Raw genomic sequence first — 15,093 nt, 5'->3', positions numbered from 1 at the left:
CTAGGTCGCTACAGATTTGTATTCTGAAATCAAATGGCTGGCACGCCACTGGTGCAGGTGAAAGGTCTCTCGAAGGTCCGATCTATGGCCCAACCAGAACTGACGTCTTGCTCTCCAATCTCCATGCCACTGTATACGTAGGTTTTCAAAAAAAAAATAAAGCACAGTACTGTCTGATTATCATATCAAGAATCCAAACTTTCGAAGTAGTGCGCTACTATATCGTATCTAAAAGAATCATAAAAGAGAAAGACGATGCGTAATATTCGCCGGGTTAACCGGCCGGGTCGGTGAAAAGTGAAAACCGTGACTTGACTTCATTTTATTACGTACGACGGTACGAGTCTCCTTCTGATGACTTCTAGGAGTTCTAGCTTGCCCTCTGTATAATAATAATGGCGCGCGCGTAGAATTCTTATTGAACATATTATTAAGTAGCTAGCTCCAGCTGCTTGAAGCCGAAGTAGTAATGGCGGATGACGACGACGACGGTTTGTCAACTGCTCCCCATGTTGGCGGTTTCCGGCTGCGCTGGGATGTGTTCCTAAGCTTTAGAGGCGAGGACACCCGAGAAACGATCACCAAGAATCTCTATGAGACCCTCCAACGACGCGGCTTAAGGGTTTTCTTAGATAACGACGGTTTGCACCGAGGGGACGACATCGGGCCGACTCTACTGGAAGCCATCGATGACTCGGCGGCCGCCATCATCGTTCTTTCGCGCAGATATGCTGAATCGAGGTGGTGTCTGAAAGAGCTTGCTAAGATTTGTGAAAGCAGAAGGAGACTGATTCTGCCTCTGTTTTACGAAGTGGATCCCTCTCACGTTCGGCGGCAGACCGGACCTTTTGAGGAGCACTTCACATCACATGAGCAGGAGTTCGATAGCGCCACGGTCTGCGGATGGAGAACTGCCATGACCAAAGTAGGCAATAAAGCTGGTTATATCTTCGACAGCAAGAGGTAAATTTATATATGAACTCTATATAGACATGTATGTATAACCACAGTAGTAGGTAATTCCTCAATCCAAACTTCTGATCGAACACAAAATCTTGCGTATTCTCAATCGATCTGTTTTTAATGAAGATTTTTAACAAGAGATATACGTGAGGAACTTGCTAAATTAATCTCAAACAAACTTACATTATTCGCTCAATTGGATTTTCGATCTGTTAAAATTGCCCTAGCTAGCTAACAATCCTAGCATATCTATATATGTTTTCTTCTCGGACCAGAAGATGGATCACGATTCACGATGTTGTCTTGAACTTGAACCAGATAGATTATCATTTTGAGATGAATAGCGATTCAGAATTTCAGATGACCGAGAAGCCAGAGGCCTTAAATTTAAGTCGTCTGTACGTTCTTGATAATGTATAGTTGTATTTGTTTACTAGCTATAATTTCGTTGAGATTTGAGCACTTGATCGATAATGTTGATTAGGGTTTAGGTACGTACTATTTTTGCGCTACTTGCTGTTAAGATATACCATATACATAACCTCTTTTTTTTTTATGAATTGAAGAAGATAAACAATTAAAACATGTCGATCGAAGACTTCTGAAACCATGCATTATGCAGGCCCCTACTAGAATTATCATTTTATTTTGTTTACCATTCATAGGTACGTCTTGGACGAGGGACCTACTTATTTAGTTGGTTATTTGCCTTGTCGCGCTTAATTAAATAGTAATCTGCCAGATGATCCTTCATGCCCAGTAATCCAGAATTAATCGAAAGTGTGAGACTTGGCTGTAGTTGACTTCATAGTTCATATGCATGCACAGTTCACTCATATCCTTTTTTTCGATGATTATTTACTCATGTCCTTGTAAGTTTTAACATTTTCTATGACCTAGAATATATTTCTGATCGTGTATATAAAATGACAGAAATGAAGAAGATTTGATTATTCAAAGATTAGTAAAAGATGTTTTGGCAGAAATGAACAAAATACCAATGGGTCTCACTCCGTACCCAGTGGGACTTCTTTCCCGAGTTGAAGAGGTGATCAAGCTGTTAGATATCGGATCCAAAACCGTTCAAGTTGTCGGAGTTTATGGCATGGGCGGCATTGGCAAAACAACCCTTGCCAAGGCTCTTTTCAATAGACTTGTTGGTAAATTTGATCACCGTAGTTTCATCTCAAATGTTAGAGAAACCTCAGCAGGACACGATGAGGAGGGTTTAGTAACTCTTCAAAATAACCTGATTAGTGATCTTTCCCATGGGAAAAAGGCCAAAATAAATCAGACAACTGATGGCATCGCTACCATCAAAGCGGTTGTGTATGAGAAGCGAGTTCTCGTTGTTCTGGATGATGTTGATAACATCGACCAACTCAGTGCCTTAGTTGGCAATGGACAATGGTTTTATGATGGAAGCCGAATCATTGTTACGACGAGAGATAGAGAACTCTTAACTAATCATCGTGTCGATCATAAGTTGTATGAAGTCAGGGAGTTATATGAGTCTCAAGCTCTGGAACTTTTCAGTCACCATGCACTGGGAATTAAAGAGATCCCAGCAGATACCTTTCTGAAACTATCTAAGCAAATTGTGGCTCTTACTGGTGGACTACCGTTAGCTCTTGAAGTTTTCGGCTCTAGCCTGTATGATAAAAGGAGAGTAGAGGAATGGGAAGATGCTCTGCAAAAACTGAAACAGATTCGTCCACGGATTCTTCAGGATGTACTGATGATAAGCTACGATGCGCTAGATGAGCAAGAGAAATGTATCTTTCTAGACATTGCATGTTTATTTGTTAAAATGAAGACCAAAAGAGAAGACGCAGTTGACATATTGAAGGGTTGTGGTTCTAATGGTGAGATAGTACTTAGTGTCCTCACAGCAAGATCACTCATTAAGATCGCTGAAGACACTACACTGTGGATGCACGATCAAGTCAGAGACATGGGAAGACAGATAGTTACACACGAAAACATTTCACATCCTGGCATGCGTAGTAGACTGTGGGATCGAGATGAAATCATGAACGTTTTCGAGCATGACAAGGTACTAGATAAGTAGATATCATTTGATATATAAATATAAGTTGTTCTTCATAGTTCATATATTTCTCATCACATAACTTGAGCTTTATCGACTCAGCTAGCTCATATATTTTGTATTGCACTGACAATAGGGAACACCATCCATACAAGGGATTGTTCTAGACTATGAAATGAAAAGGATGGTGAGTGATCCAGGTGGTGACATAATTTCTTGGAATAACTTTCGGAGAAGCCCCAATTGTACCTCTGCAATGACGTACCTAAAGGAAATATACAAAGCACATCTTAAAAGCCAAGAAGAGGAAAAGGGAGTAGTGAAGATTTCCTCTAAAGCTTTTGGAGCAATGGTCAATCTCAGGCTGCTTCAAATGAATAATGTGAAATTGGAAGGAAAGTTAAAGTTTCTTCCTGCGGGAGTCAAGTGGTTACAATGGAAAGGTTGTCCTTTAAACTCTCTCCCTTCTGATTATTTACCTCGGCAACTCGCTGTCCTTGATCTCTCAGACAGCAATATCACAAAGTTGTGGGGAGGATGCAGTATTATGGCACTTTTCACTTGTCTGACCTGCAGTGGTGACGAAAACCAGGTATATGTGCTTCCTTTTAATTAGCAAGCAAGAAGCATCTTACTTCTATTTCTAAGGTAAACAGTAATGCAGTGCATATCTGCAGAATTGACTGAAAGTCTAAATATAATATACTGAATTTCAGGCGGCTGAGAAATTGATGTTCTTGAATCTAAGCAACTGTATTTACCTAACTGAAATTCCTGATTTATCTGGGAATCGGGCGCTTCAACAGCTGAATCTTGAGCGCTGTATTTCATTGACTAGGCTTCATGCCTCAATCGGGAACTTAAACACATTAGTCCACTTGAACTTGCGAAGGTGTTCAAAGCTTGTTGAGCTTCCAAGTGATGTCTCTGGCCTTAGAAAGCTCGAGTACCTGATCCTCTCTGGTTCTTCCCAGTTCAAAAAACTGCCAAACATGGAAAGCCTGGTGTCATTGAAAGAACTTCTCCTTGATGACACTGCTATAGAAATTCTTCCCCAATCTATCTTCCGGCTTACTAAACTCGAAAAACTAAGCTTGAACCGGTGCAGTGTATTAAAGGAGCTACCTGAGGAGATTGGAAAGCTGTGTTCTTTGAAAGAATTCTCCCTGAATGGATCTGCTTTGAAAAAGCTACCTAATTCTATTGGCTCTTTGGCAAACCTTGAGAAACTAAGTTTACTCTGGTGTAAATCACTGACCGCTCTTCCTACATCCATTGGGAAACTCGAATTCTTGAAGGAATTAAGTACTTATGGTACTCCACTCACAGAACTGCCTGTGACCATTGGCCGTTTGTCAAGCTTAAGAAAACTAGAAATTGGGGACCAAATTCAGAGCTCAACGACTGATTCAGTTGGAGGATTGAGCTCATTGCCTGATTCAGTTGGGGAATTGAATTCTTTAGTTGAGCTGAAGATAGAGCAGGCATCAATCAAAGACCTCCCAGAGAAGATTGGTGATTTGAAAACACTTGAGAAACTTGAGCTCAGGAACTGTGAACTTCTTACATCATTACCGGAGTCAATTGGAAGAATGAGGGCCCTAACTTCTATAATTATAACTGCACCAAATATCACGGAGTTGCCAGAATCTGTAGGGATGTTAGAAAATCTTACCATGTTACGGTTGGACAGATGTAAACAGTTCCGCAAGCTTCCAGCATCAATAGGACAGTTAAAATCCTTGCACCGATTGTACATGGTGGAAACTGCAGTGACAGAACTACCTGGAAGCTTCGGAATGCTTTCCAGTTTGATGGTTTTGAGAATGGGGAAGAAGCATCAAATTGGGAGACATACAGAAGAGGAGTTTATACTTCCAGCTTCCTTCTCAAATTTGTCCCTGCTGTATGAACTGGATGCTCGTGCTTGTAATATATCTGGTGAAATTTCTGATGATTTTGAGAGGTTATCATCGCTTGAAACTTTGAATCTCAGCCGTAATAGTTTCTGCCGCCTTCCAGCCAGCCTGAGTGGCATGTCCATGCTCCAAGAGCTTTTATTGTCTCATTGTTGACAGCTCAAGTCTCTGCCTCCGCTTCCCTCAAGTCTGAAAAAGGTAGATATTGCAAACTGTATTGCATTAGAGAGTATTTCTGATGTTTCAAACCTGGAGAACTTGACAGACCTGAACCTTGCCAATTGTGTGAAAGTTTAGAATATTGCCGGTCTTGAATGCTTGAATTCCTTGGTAAGGTTGTATATGGGTGGCTCCAATGCTCGTTCATCAGCTGTTGAGAGAAGGCTTGGGGAAAAGGTACCGTCTCTCGCTCTCTACGTCCTTGTGTGTTTTTATTTTTATTTTTAAACGTACTTGTGTGTTTAACTGTTTATCATATGCAAAATGTTTGAGCTTCTACGTGGTGTTAAGAGTAGGCATAATTGTTTGGTAAACAGCTGTGTAAGTTGTTCCTGTGTTTATGTCAACTTTCCTCGCAGTGTGATTTGTGTTGGTACTGAGTTGCATGCTCTAACTGATAAAAGAAAAATGTTGCAGAGGTACTTGAGGAAAATACGCAATCTTAGCATGCCTGGAAGCAACATACCAGACTGGTTTTCTCAAGAAATGGTTACATTCTCAGAACGAGAAAACCGCCCTCTCAAAAGTATAATCGTATGTGTTGTAGTTTCTCTCGACCATCAGATAGAAGATGACCTAAGAGACGACCTCCCTGATGTGGTAGATATTCAAGCCGAGATCCTCATACTGGATTCTCACTTGTGTGCCACGACATTGGTCTTATCGGGAGTACCGAATACAAATGATGATCAGTTTCACTTGTGCCGGTATCCAATTGATCATCCTTTGGTATCACTATTGAAAGATGGTTACAAGATACATGTAAAGAGGAGAGAGCCGCCATTTACGAAAGGCGTGGAGCTGAAGAAGTGGGGGATTTATTTGATTTATGAAGGTGATGATGATTATGAAGGAGATGAAGAATCACTAGACGAAAGCCAGCAATCCCGTTCAGAACGACTGGCAAATTTTCTCGGCTCTTTTTAATGAGGCGGCTGCACCCGCACCCTCACGAATGGGGGAACACACCAAAGAGAGAGGAATCTCCTGAATTTAGCTCCTTTATTCAGTTGTGTGGTTGAACTAGTTGTGATTCATGGGTTTGAAACTTTGAATATGATACTGTATGTAATGTATAATAACTTCACAGGCGTGATGGCCTAGCCTCCCACTGGGTTCAAGCCATCAGAAAAAAAGAGTGTTTGATACTATGAGTTTTATTTCATGCTTTCTTATTAGTAAAAATAATGACGGCAATCTATGACTTGCATTAGATGACAGTGTATTGTGTATAAGTGGTGAAGAGTGAAGACTTACATGTATACATAATCCATGATACAGGCAGGGACCCCCGCTTCTGGTTATCCAGCAAGTCTTAGTGTCTTACAATTCCTATGCAACATCCTGAAGACCCAAGTTTCTAATGCTGCATATCATTGCTCGATCAGGAATCAGGAGTGCGTGAAGCAGCAAAAAACATAACCATTACCTCCACTAACGGGGAAAAGAAGAGACTTGCTGATACATTTCGTTATCAAAAGGATGGCCATCTCGAGTAAATAAAAGAGCTGTGAGTTCCTAGCAGACACTCACCAGATGTAGAAACATCTGCAATGTAGGTAGTTAAATACAGACTGCTCCTTTCAGGCACGTATTTTCCAAGCAGCTGTGCTTATTGGAACAAAACCAGCTGGAGATACAAGAGCATCCACAGAAACATCATTTGAAGTGACAGGTATGGCTCCTTCCTCCACGATTTGTATTGAATATGACAGCGCAACTACCACCAGAATAGAAATTGGAAATCTTATAACTCCACATGACAAAAATGAAATGTCCTACTGTACTTCCAAAACCAGAGTTGATTACTGTAAAAGAACAGGGGATAATTACCACAGAGGGGATCCTTCCATTTCTGATCCTTTGCAACTTTTGTTACTTCTTTAGGAACTTTCCATAATAACTTCAATAATTAACCAGGACAACCGATAATGAAGAAAAAACATTAGTCAGACACTCAAGATGAGAATGGAGGAGATGCAGTGGTATAAAAAGTCAGTCCAGTCTTTATCTCTAGATATTATAGATTCCATGTTCAACAATTCTTTATCAATGTCTCTGACTTTGGGTTCATTAGTGATGCACTGCAAATGAATATAATCACATGATATCAGCCATTACCAGGTTTACAAACATTACTATGGTTTATGCTTTAAATTACCAGTACTTTGCATAAAATCATCCTATATGTCCTTCATTGTTATGAGATGTATCAACCCACCCTCCACTACGGCCTAAACGTCTTCCACATCTGTTAAAAGCAAGATCTAGTAAGAAAATGGAAGTGAGAAAATATGAAATTCTACTCAGTCTTCCAAATAAGAATGCCCCAGTGCAGCTACGTAATTATAAGCAAGGATTAAAAGATATTACCAGGTAGGATGAACAAATCAACTGGATCCTTCGCCTCCATAGCTACAATGAAATCATCCTTCAGAGAACCAACATACTAACCAAGGGAAACGTACATTACATACAAAAATGCAGTAGAGTTTACTACATTCTGATCATCAAATGCATAAATCCAAAACTTCACTAGAGATGGCGAAATATTCTCATACGTATCAATTTTTGTTTTCACATAATTCTTGCAGAGTTACTCAATTTATCTAGGAAGAGGAGAGCTTGGACATCGATTAAACTCAGAAAACAAATGCAAAGATTATATCTCAGACTTCACAATCATGTTGTAAGAAAAACAAATATACCATCTTCGTATTGTTTCCCCTCAGCATCCGAAAGCGCAGGCTCCAAAACGTTCATAGACTTCACAATCAGATCATCAACACTACTATAACAACCTCCACAAGCTCAACAGCAACAACATCAAAACGAATGCTACTATAATCCACACACCATTGCGAGGTTTCGATAAGATCTCGGACACAATCCTTGACGTATCAACTTCTCGCAGCTCAGGAGAGCTTATATAAGCACATATACTGTTACTACGCTTGAACCATGGAGCACTCAACACAATGCTCTGGATTTCAGCATCTGAAAAATCCAATAATTTCAGTGAGGCATTTTCACAAACACCTGGAGGTCATAGTCGTACATATAAAGCCATATATTAAATCCAGAGGGAAAAAAGCGAGTACGGAGTACCTTCTTCGGATTTTCGGGTCGGGTCCATGTTCCTGAGCTCCTTGCGGATCCTGGACCGGAGCGAGTGCTTCTGCCAGAATATAGCCTCGAGCGACTCGTCGTTTTAGTTCATGGTGGCAAATGAGCGGGAAAATTGGGATGAGAGGCGTTCGTTAGCGGACGACGCTAACGTGCGCGGGTGGGTGATCATGTTCACCAGTTGGGTTGCCAATTTGGTGAGCTCACTCGCGCGGGCTCGACGGTGGTGGTGAGTCAGCATGCTGTCATGGCACTCGAGCTTTTCGGTTAGGGAAAATGAGAACCAGAAGCTCTGGCGCGCTTTAGCGGTTTGGATCCGGTTTGGAATCATGTACGTGTTTGGCCCGTGATCTATAAATATAGTCATATATACATTTTCTATCCAATTTCAGAATGAAGTTCTAATTTTGACACACTTTTGAGTCAAATTTTTTCAGTATAAGCGATTCAATATTTAAGTATGCTATTCAAGATCATTAAAGTATTGAAATTAGATTAAATCAATGAATGAATTAAAACTGTTCAACGTGAACCGTTCGTGTAAATCTCAATTTTGAAAGCTCAAATCATTATCAAATTGGATGAAACTTTATAGAGATGATCTTGAATAGCATATCTAAATATTGAATCGCTTATGGTGAAAAAAATTGACCGAAAAGTGTGCCAAAATTGGAACTTCACTCTAAAATTTCAAAGTAGAACTTCACTCTGAAATTTCAAAGTGAAACTTCACTCTGGATAGAGACTGTATATATATATATATATATATATATTAAATTATGCATAAATATAACAAAAACTGAATCTGTTAGAATGGTTGAGAAGTTGTTGGGTGACTTGGATGACCAAGGTTCGAATCTCACCATAAACATTTTCACTTTTATCATGAGTTGGTGCGCGTTCGCGTGTCCATTACGTATTGTAGCGTGTCTGAGCCGTGTCCAAAGTCAGTTCGCGTGTCCGATACGGACACGTGACCCAAATAGCGTGTCCGTGCTTCATAGGGCAGAGTCTTATTACACTCCATATATTGATGGTTCGGTGTTTACTTCCACGTCCTGCATACAATAATTTATGATAATAGTCGTATAGTGATAGTTAGTACTAGTTTAGTTTGAATAACATATACACTTCTTGCTGAGTATTCGGTATGTTATATACAAATGGTAAATAGATAGAGGACCAGTCACTTTAAAGCATACTCACCGTCTTTCATACAATCATACTTGTTATGAAAGTAAAAACGTGAAGTTATACGATTTGTAATGATGAAGTGTCACATTAGCTTCATTTCTTAAAGGCGATATTGCTTTTGAAAGAACACATAGAATGTGTTGAAAATTTTCATTATTCTATTAGCTAGACTGATCAATTACATTTCTTATGACCAATCTCAAGAACTTTATATCGGTTTGAATATTTGTTTGTAGGTTACAAGAGATCATGTGAAAGAATAACATACTTGTATCTTTTTGTCATCTACAAGAATTATATCCGCTCGCTAAAATAATTTGAAAGGAGAAAAACTGTTACGAGTGCTAAATTCAGAGGACCTAACTCCTCATTACATTGTATTCCGATGTGTCAGTTCAATGAGACCTTCATACAACATGTGTCAAGTCAAATAGTCAGTAGTGCGCCAGCCTTTGACCCTCTGAAGGTTAAGTTAGAATTGGAACAGAATTTAAGTTCGAGAGTTAATGGCTTAGGAATACGTTATCATTTTCTTGTGGTCTATGTGGACCTTTTATATGTGCATTAGGAGAAAATGTTGGGTAATTCCCCTAATGTGGGAATGTGAACCAGCACAAGATACATTTATTGTTCAGGCGTGCCATTTTGGGCGGCGCCAATGGCGATGTCCAGATCGGAGGTATCACTACCTTGCTAGCTGTTATGACTCATGGCGTTACCAGGTTATCGGTCACCGGTCCAGCAACCAGAATCAGAGGAGATTTGGCCGGGTATCACCTCGTTGACAAAAAACTATATGAATTATTGACCCTAGTGATCGATTACACCTTACATGACTCATTAGTCATTACTCTTTAGTGACAGCAGGAAACAATGAATAAGCATAAACCCAGCGTAGTCAAACTTTAGCTCGGAGCACAGTATAATCACTTTTGTTTGCTACTATAGGCTGAACTATTCGAGCCTTAAACATATCGAATATGTGAAGACATTTCACTTAGTTGTCATGTACCGCGAATCCATATTCCTAAATCCCGATTTTATATATGGGAGATCAGTACTGTATATAGATTATGCAGGATAGGCTTTATAGATTGCAGTGTGCAGTATTTCGGTGCTGCTTGATGTTGAATGGTTTATTGGGTTATGGTGTCTTTATTTTCTTTACATCGTGGAGTCAACATCGATCGGTCATGATTAGCTGGCTATTATTAGAAACCCGAAAGCCTGCATGGTATATATCGATCCAAAATTTATATATGCATTGATGCATACATACATAAAGATCACAGATTCACAGAGAGAGGGAGAAAGAGAGAGAGAACTGTTATAATTTACCTTGAAGAAGAAGCTAGCTAATGCAGTGCATGCAGATATAATTTACGATCATCGAAGAGAAGGCATTTGATTCTCTCCAACAACAACAATTTTAAGTGTTTCTACTGTGCATGAGATCGATACATGCATTAGATTATTGGATGAGCCAAAATGTGCGAAATGCTTTGGCCAGTACTATAGTAATGGGGTGCCGTGCGCGCGATATATATTCTCACCAATCAAAACTTCTCTCAAAGAACCAGCTTCCATCTGGAATTTTTCTTTTAACACTATTCTTGTCGTAACGTTCACGAACAATCATGTATGATATACGGCTTACACAGCAGTCTTCTTATATATTCATAGTGAGGGAAAGAAGGCTGCAGAGACTGATTAGAGAAGTCGATCTTACTTAATTAAAATTATCACTCGCAGTAAAGAGTGGTTCAAGTTACTTGGGCATATTTCTGTGGATCATATGCCTTGGCCGGAATCGTAAAGTTTAATATACAATTGTATGAAAATGTTAATCACACTTCACTGATCACTGATATCATATAATTTCTTGAAATAAATAAACTGATCGAGTATCTCAATTTTTCATGTTTGTGTACATTTCATATCACGTACTGTGTGTGGGCAGCACAACCCTATTCTCGTTTGCTTCCGTTATATACAGGCATATTGATGTACGTACGTTCGTTCTTAAGAAAAGACGGTATTTTGGCATAGTAGAGGTGGAAAGAGATGCGACAAAATACGCGAATTGAAAGCAATACTCAAAAGAAGAATGTCGTATCCAAGCAACTGATTAAAAAGGAGTAGTGCCGACGTATATATCGGAACCATGATTCACCGGCCGGTCAGTAGTCCTATATGTAAAGCAAAGTGGGTTCTCAAATCTCAAGCTCCATGTCACGTTCCAAACCAGCAAAGCTAAGTAACCGAAGCTAAGCCCATCTTTCTCCTTTAACCCTTTTCTCTTTCTCTATCCAAGCTTCGAGAAAGTGCATGCTGCAACATAAACCCTCATACCTATAAAGACATCCAACTCGCCATGAAGTAAAAACTAAACTGCCCCAGAGAGAAACTTCTTGCCTAGCTAGCTAATTCTTCTTCTCTTACTTTCTTCCTTCCTCGACCTCAACTAGTCTCTAGCTAGCTAGCTCTTATATACATATATCGACCTCAACAGCGTTGATTATTTAGTTTATTCTAATTTCCAGTCAATCTATTTCGATGCACTAGCTTGCTTAGAGGTTATGTATTCTGGTATTAAAGGTGAAAAAGAAAATATGGGTAGTGGTGGTAGTGACGATTGTAATAACCCACGTTTTCAAACAATATTTGAATTTAATTAAATTCTATTGAGTTGTGAAGTTTGTTTTTAAATCGAATTTGAGTTGTTAGCAATCGTTACGAAACGGAAACGGAAGCGTTCCGAGAACGTTTAATAAGAAAACGTTACGTTTCCGAACGAATTTATCAACTTTCATTTCGTCGCTCGGTTGTGAAAACTTTCTTCACGGAAGTTGTAGAGCTCGTCGATACGAGTTCGTGTATATGTGACGCGTTCGAATCGGACGTCGGAAGTAAAAGTTATTAACGTCGGAAGTTAGTTTCCGATTTGGAAACTAGTATAAATAGATAATTATGGGATTAGGGTTTCCATAATCAGAAACCCTTTCTCTCCCTTCTCTCTCATTCCGCCGCTCTCCCTTTCTCTCTTCTCTCTCACTCTCCCGACCTTCTCTCTCTCTCCCTCACTCGGATCCCTCTCGCCCTCACCGATCGCTCCCCCTCTCCCCCTCACCGATCGCTCCCCCTCTCCCCCTCACCGATCGCTCTTTTCCATCTCCCTCTCACTGTCACCTCATCCTCTCCCTCTCACCGAAACCGCGCGATTCACAGTCGCCCAAAACACTCCACCGGTGAGACCAAGACTTGAGCTGCATCACCATCATCTCTCCTCACCCCTAGTGCCTCCGGTGACACAATCGGCTATTGGAAACCGCGACAAGCACCGCCGCTTCTCAACTGCAAGGCCGCCGGCACCTCAAGCTCATCAACGTCGATTTGACAATCCAAAGGTTCGAATCAAGGTGAGGTTTAGCTAGGATTGGTCATTGTGATGTTGTTGTTGTAATTGTGGATCGATTTGTGGTGTTTTGGTGGGGGATTGGAGGAGGAAGAGGAGAGGAGATACCGCCGCCTAGAGGCGGCGCGTGGGGAGGCGTGGGGTGGTGTAAGGGCTGCTTAGGAGCGGAGGGAGGAAGAGGGGAGGAAGGAGGACGGTTTTGGGGTGGTGGTGGCGCCACACGCGCCGGTTTTGGGCTCGGCGCGTGGGCCCCACGCGCTGCCGGCCGGAGGTGGCGCGTGTGCCACACGCGCCGCCATACGAGGCGGTGTAATTAGTTTTGAATGAAGGGGTATTTTGGTAATTTACTGTGTACGGTAAACGTAAATGTAATTTTTATTTACTGCGGTAAATGTAATTAAGTTTTACCTACGGTAAATGTAATTATAATTTACTTTCAGTAAATGTAAAAAGTAAATTGTAAAAAGGGTAATTTAGTAAATTTTATTTACTGAATTTGTATTTACATTAAATCGTACGTATACGTACAGAAATACGTATTAATATTTATACGTACAGAAATACGTATTAATATTTATACGTACAGAAATACGTATTAATATTTATACGTATAGAAATACGTATTAATATTTATACGTACAGAAAATACGTATTTAATATTTATACGTACAGAAATACGTATTTAATATTTATACGTACAGAAATACGTATTAAATATTTATACGTACAGAAATACGTATTAATGGAGTATTGTACAGTAACCGTGAATAGTGAACAGTGAACAGTAACTTCGTATAACCAAATTGCTGAACAGTACCGTATATTACTGTTTTGGCATTTAAAGGTTTACGAAACGATTCTAAATTCTTGTTTTATCTTTTTAAGGTGATCGCTAAATCGAGGAAAGGGATTATTATCGGAAATTGAGGAATTACGCTCAAGTCAATAAGGTGAGTAAAATCTCACTGAATTTACGAATCTACCCTTGTGGTGATTCAACATTTGGCATGTGTGTGTATCAAATGAATTATAACATGTATATAATTTAGTGGACTACATATATATAGTATAATGGTAATAGGTACATAATATATATATAGTTCATTAAATTACGTACTGTTATTAATGCATTAAAAATAGTCATTTCGGTGACGGAAAATTGAGCATGAGTATGTGAGAATATTGTACGTAATTCTTCAGGTGTTTATGAAATATGACATGTATAGGATATAGTGGACTATGTATATATTGTATAAATGGTAATAAATACGAATATATATAGTTTGCTATATAATATACTGTTATGATTTTTATTGTGGTGATATCGTGAAAGTTTTAAAACGTACAATATGATGAGTGATTATTGTACATGATTTTATCACGGAGAATGTTAAAAAAAAATTGTGATTTGTCTTCGGACGTGATGTGTGGTACAATATGATGTGGGATTATTGTACGTGATTTTTAACATTGAGATTGTTAAAATGTGAATTGTCTTCGGACCTGATTTTTGGCACAATATGATGTGAGATTATTGTGCGTGTTTGGCAAGTCGGAACCTAGCCTTTGGCCGGGCGAAAGTTACGATACAGTTAGAGCTCTAGTCTGTCTGCCTTAGTACTGCATGTGAGGTAACGGGTGGTTATCTGCTCATGGGTACTCGGTGTATTTTGGATGTTGGGTAGCGGGTGGCTATCCAATATCAACGGTGTATTACGAGAGGGGTAACAGATGTGTACCAGCGTTCTTGGTACCCGTATTATAAATGCATTGGGTAACCAGAAGGGTTACTTAATTTCCTCATGAGCTTTTCATTTCCTATTTCTTTGGGTCAACCAGATGGGCTGACCATTGGCTCATGGGGGCATTTATATTTGTTGTGTTGTGATCTTTCGTATATATTGATATGCGAACTGTATTGTGATTTTACTCATACGAGCTATAAGCTTACCGGGTTTGTGTTTACAATCCCGGTGCACCAATTCGATGGTGTAGGGGATAATTCTGCAGGTGCTGATTAGTGGTGGTTGAGTGACGACTACAGAGGCTCGAAGTCGTTCGGATCCTACTTGTGGTGAGATTTTAGCATGGATTCGTGTGTGAGGATTTGTGTATTTTCATTTGTGAGATTTGTGAGTGATTTGTGAGAATTATTACATTTCCATTTTGTGTATGGATTATAATTTGGGTTGTAATAATTGGTTGTC

The 15,093-nt window shown here is 39.7% G+C and overlaps 2 protein-coding genes and 1 pseudogene across 2 annotated transcripts; 2 read left to right on the top strand and 1 right to left on the bottom strand.

Moving 5' to 3' along the window:
• The first annotated feature begins 375 nt into the window (after window positions 1–375).
• On the top strand, window positions 376–5,100 carry LOC126791090 (disease resistance protein RUN1-like). The gene is made up of 4 exons (XM_050517495.1): window positions 376–963; window positions 1,897–3,019; window positions 3,150–3,605; window positions 3,730–5,100. Exons 1-4 carry the CDS (start codon window positions 470–472, stop codon window positions 5,086–5,088), a joined length of 3,432 nt encoding a protein of 1,143 aa, XP_050373452.1. The 5' UTR covers window positions 376–469; the 3' UTR covers window positions 5,089–5,100.
• A 10-nt stretch (window positions 5,101–5,110) lies between these two features.
• On the top strand, window positions 5,111–6,364 carry LOC126791091 (uncharacterized). The gene is made up of 2 exons (XM_050517496.1): window positions 5,111–5,328; window positions 5,569–6,364. Exons 1-2 carry the CDS (start codon window positions 5,275–5,277, stop codon window positions 6,076–6,078), a joined length of 564 nt encoding a protein of 187 aa, XP_050373453.1. The 5' UTR covers window positions 5,111–5,274; the 3' UTR covers window positions 6,079–6,364.
• Window positions 6,365–6,494: 130 nt separating this feature from the next.
• LOC126791092 (5-formyltetrahydrofolate cyclo-ligase, mitochondrial-like) lies at window positions 6,495–8,582 on the bottom strand (annotated as a pseudogene).
• Window positions 8,583–15,093: the final 6,511 nt, after the last annotated feature.

This window comes from Argentina anserina, chromosome 4 (genome assembly GCF_933775445.1).
Source record: "Argentina anserina chromosome 4, drPotAnse1.1, whole genome shotgun sequence".
NCBI classification, from domain to species: Eukaryota; Viridiplantae; Streptophyta; class Magnoliopsida; order Rosales; family Rosaceae; genus Argentina; species Argentina anserina.
This window is presented reverse-complemented; position numbering and strand designations above follow the sequence as displayed.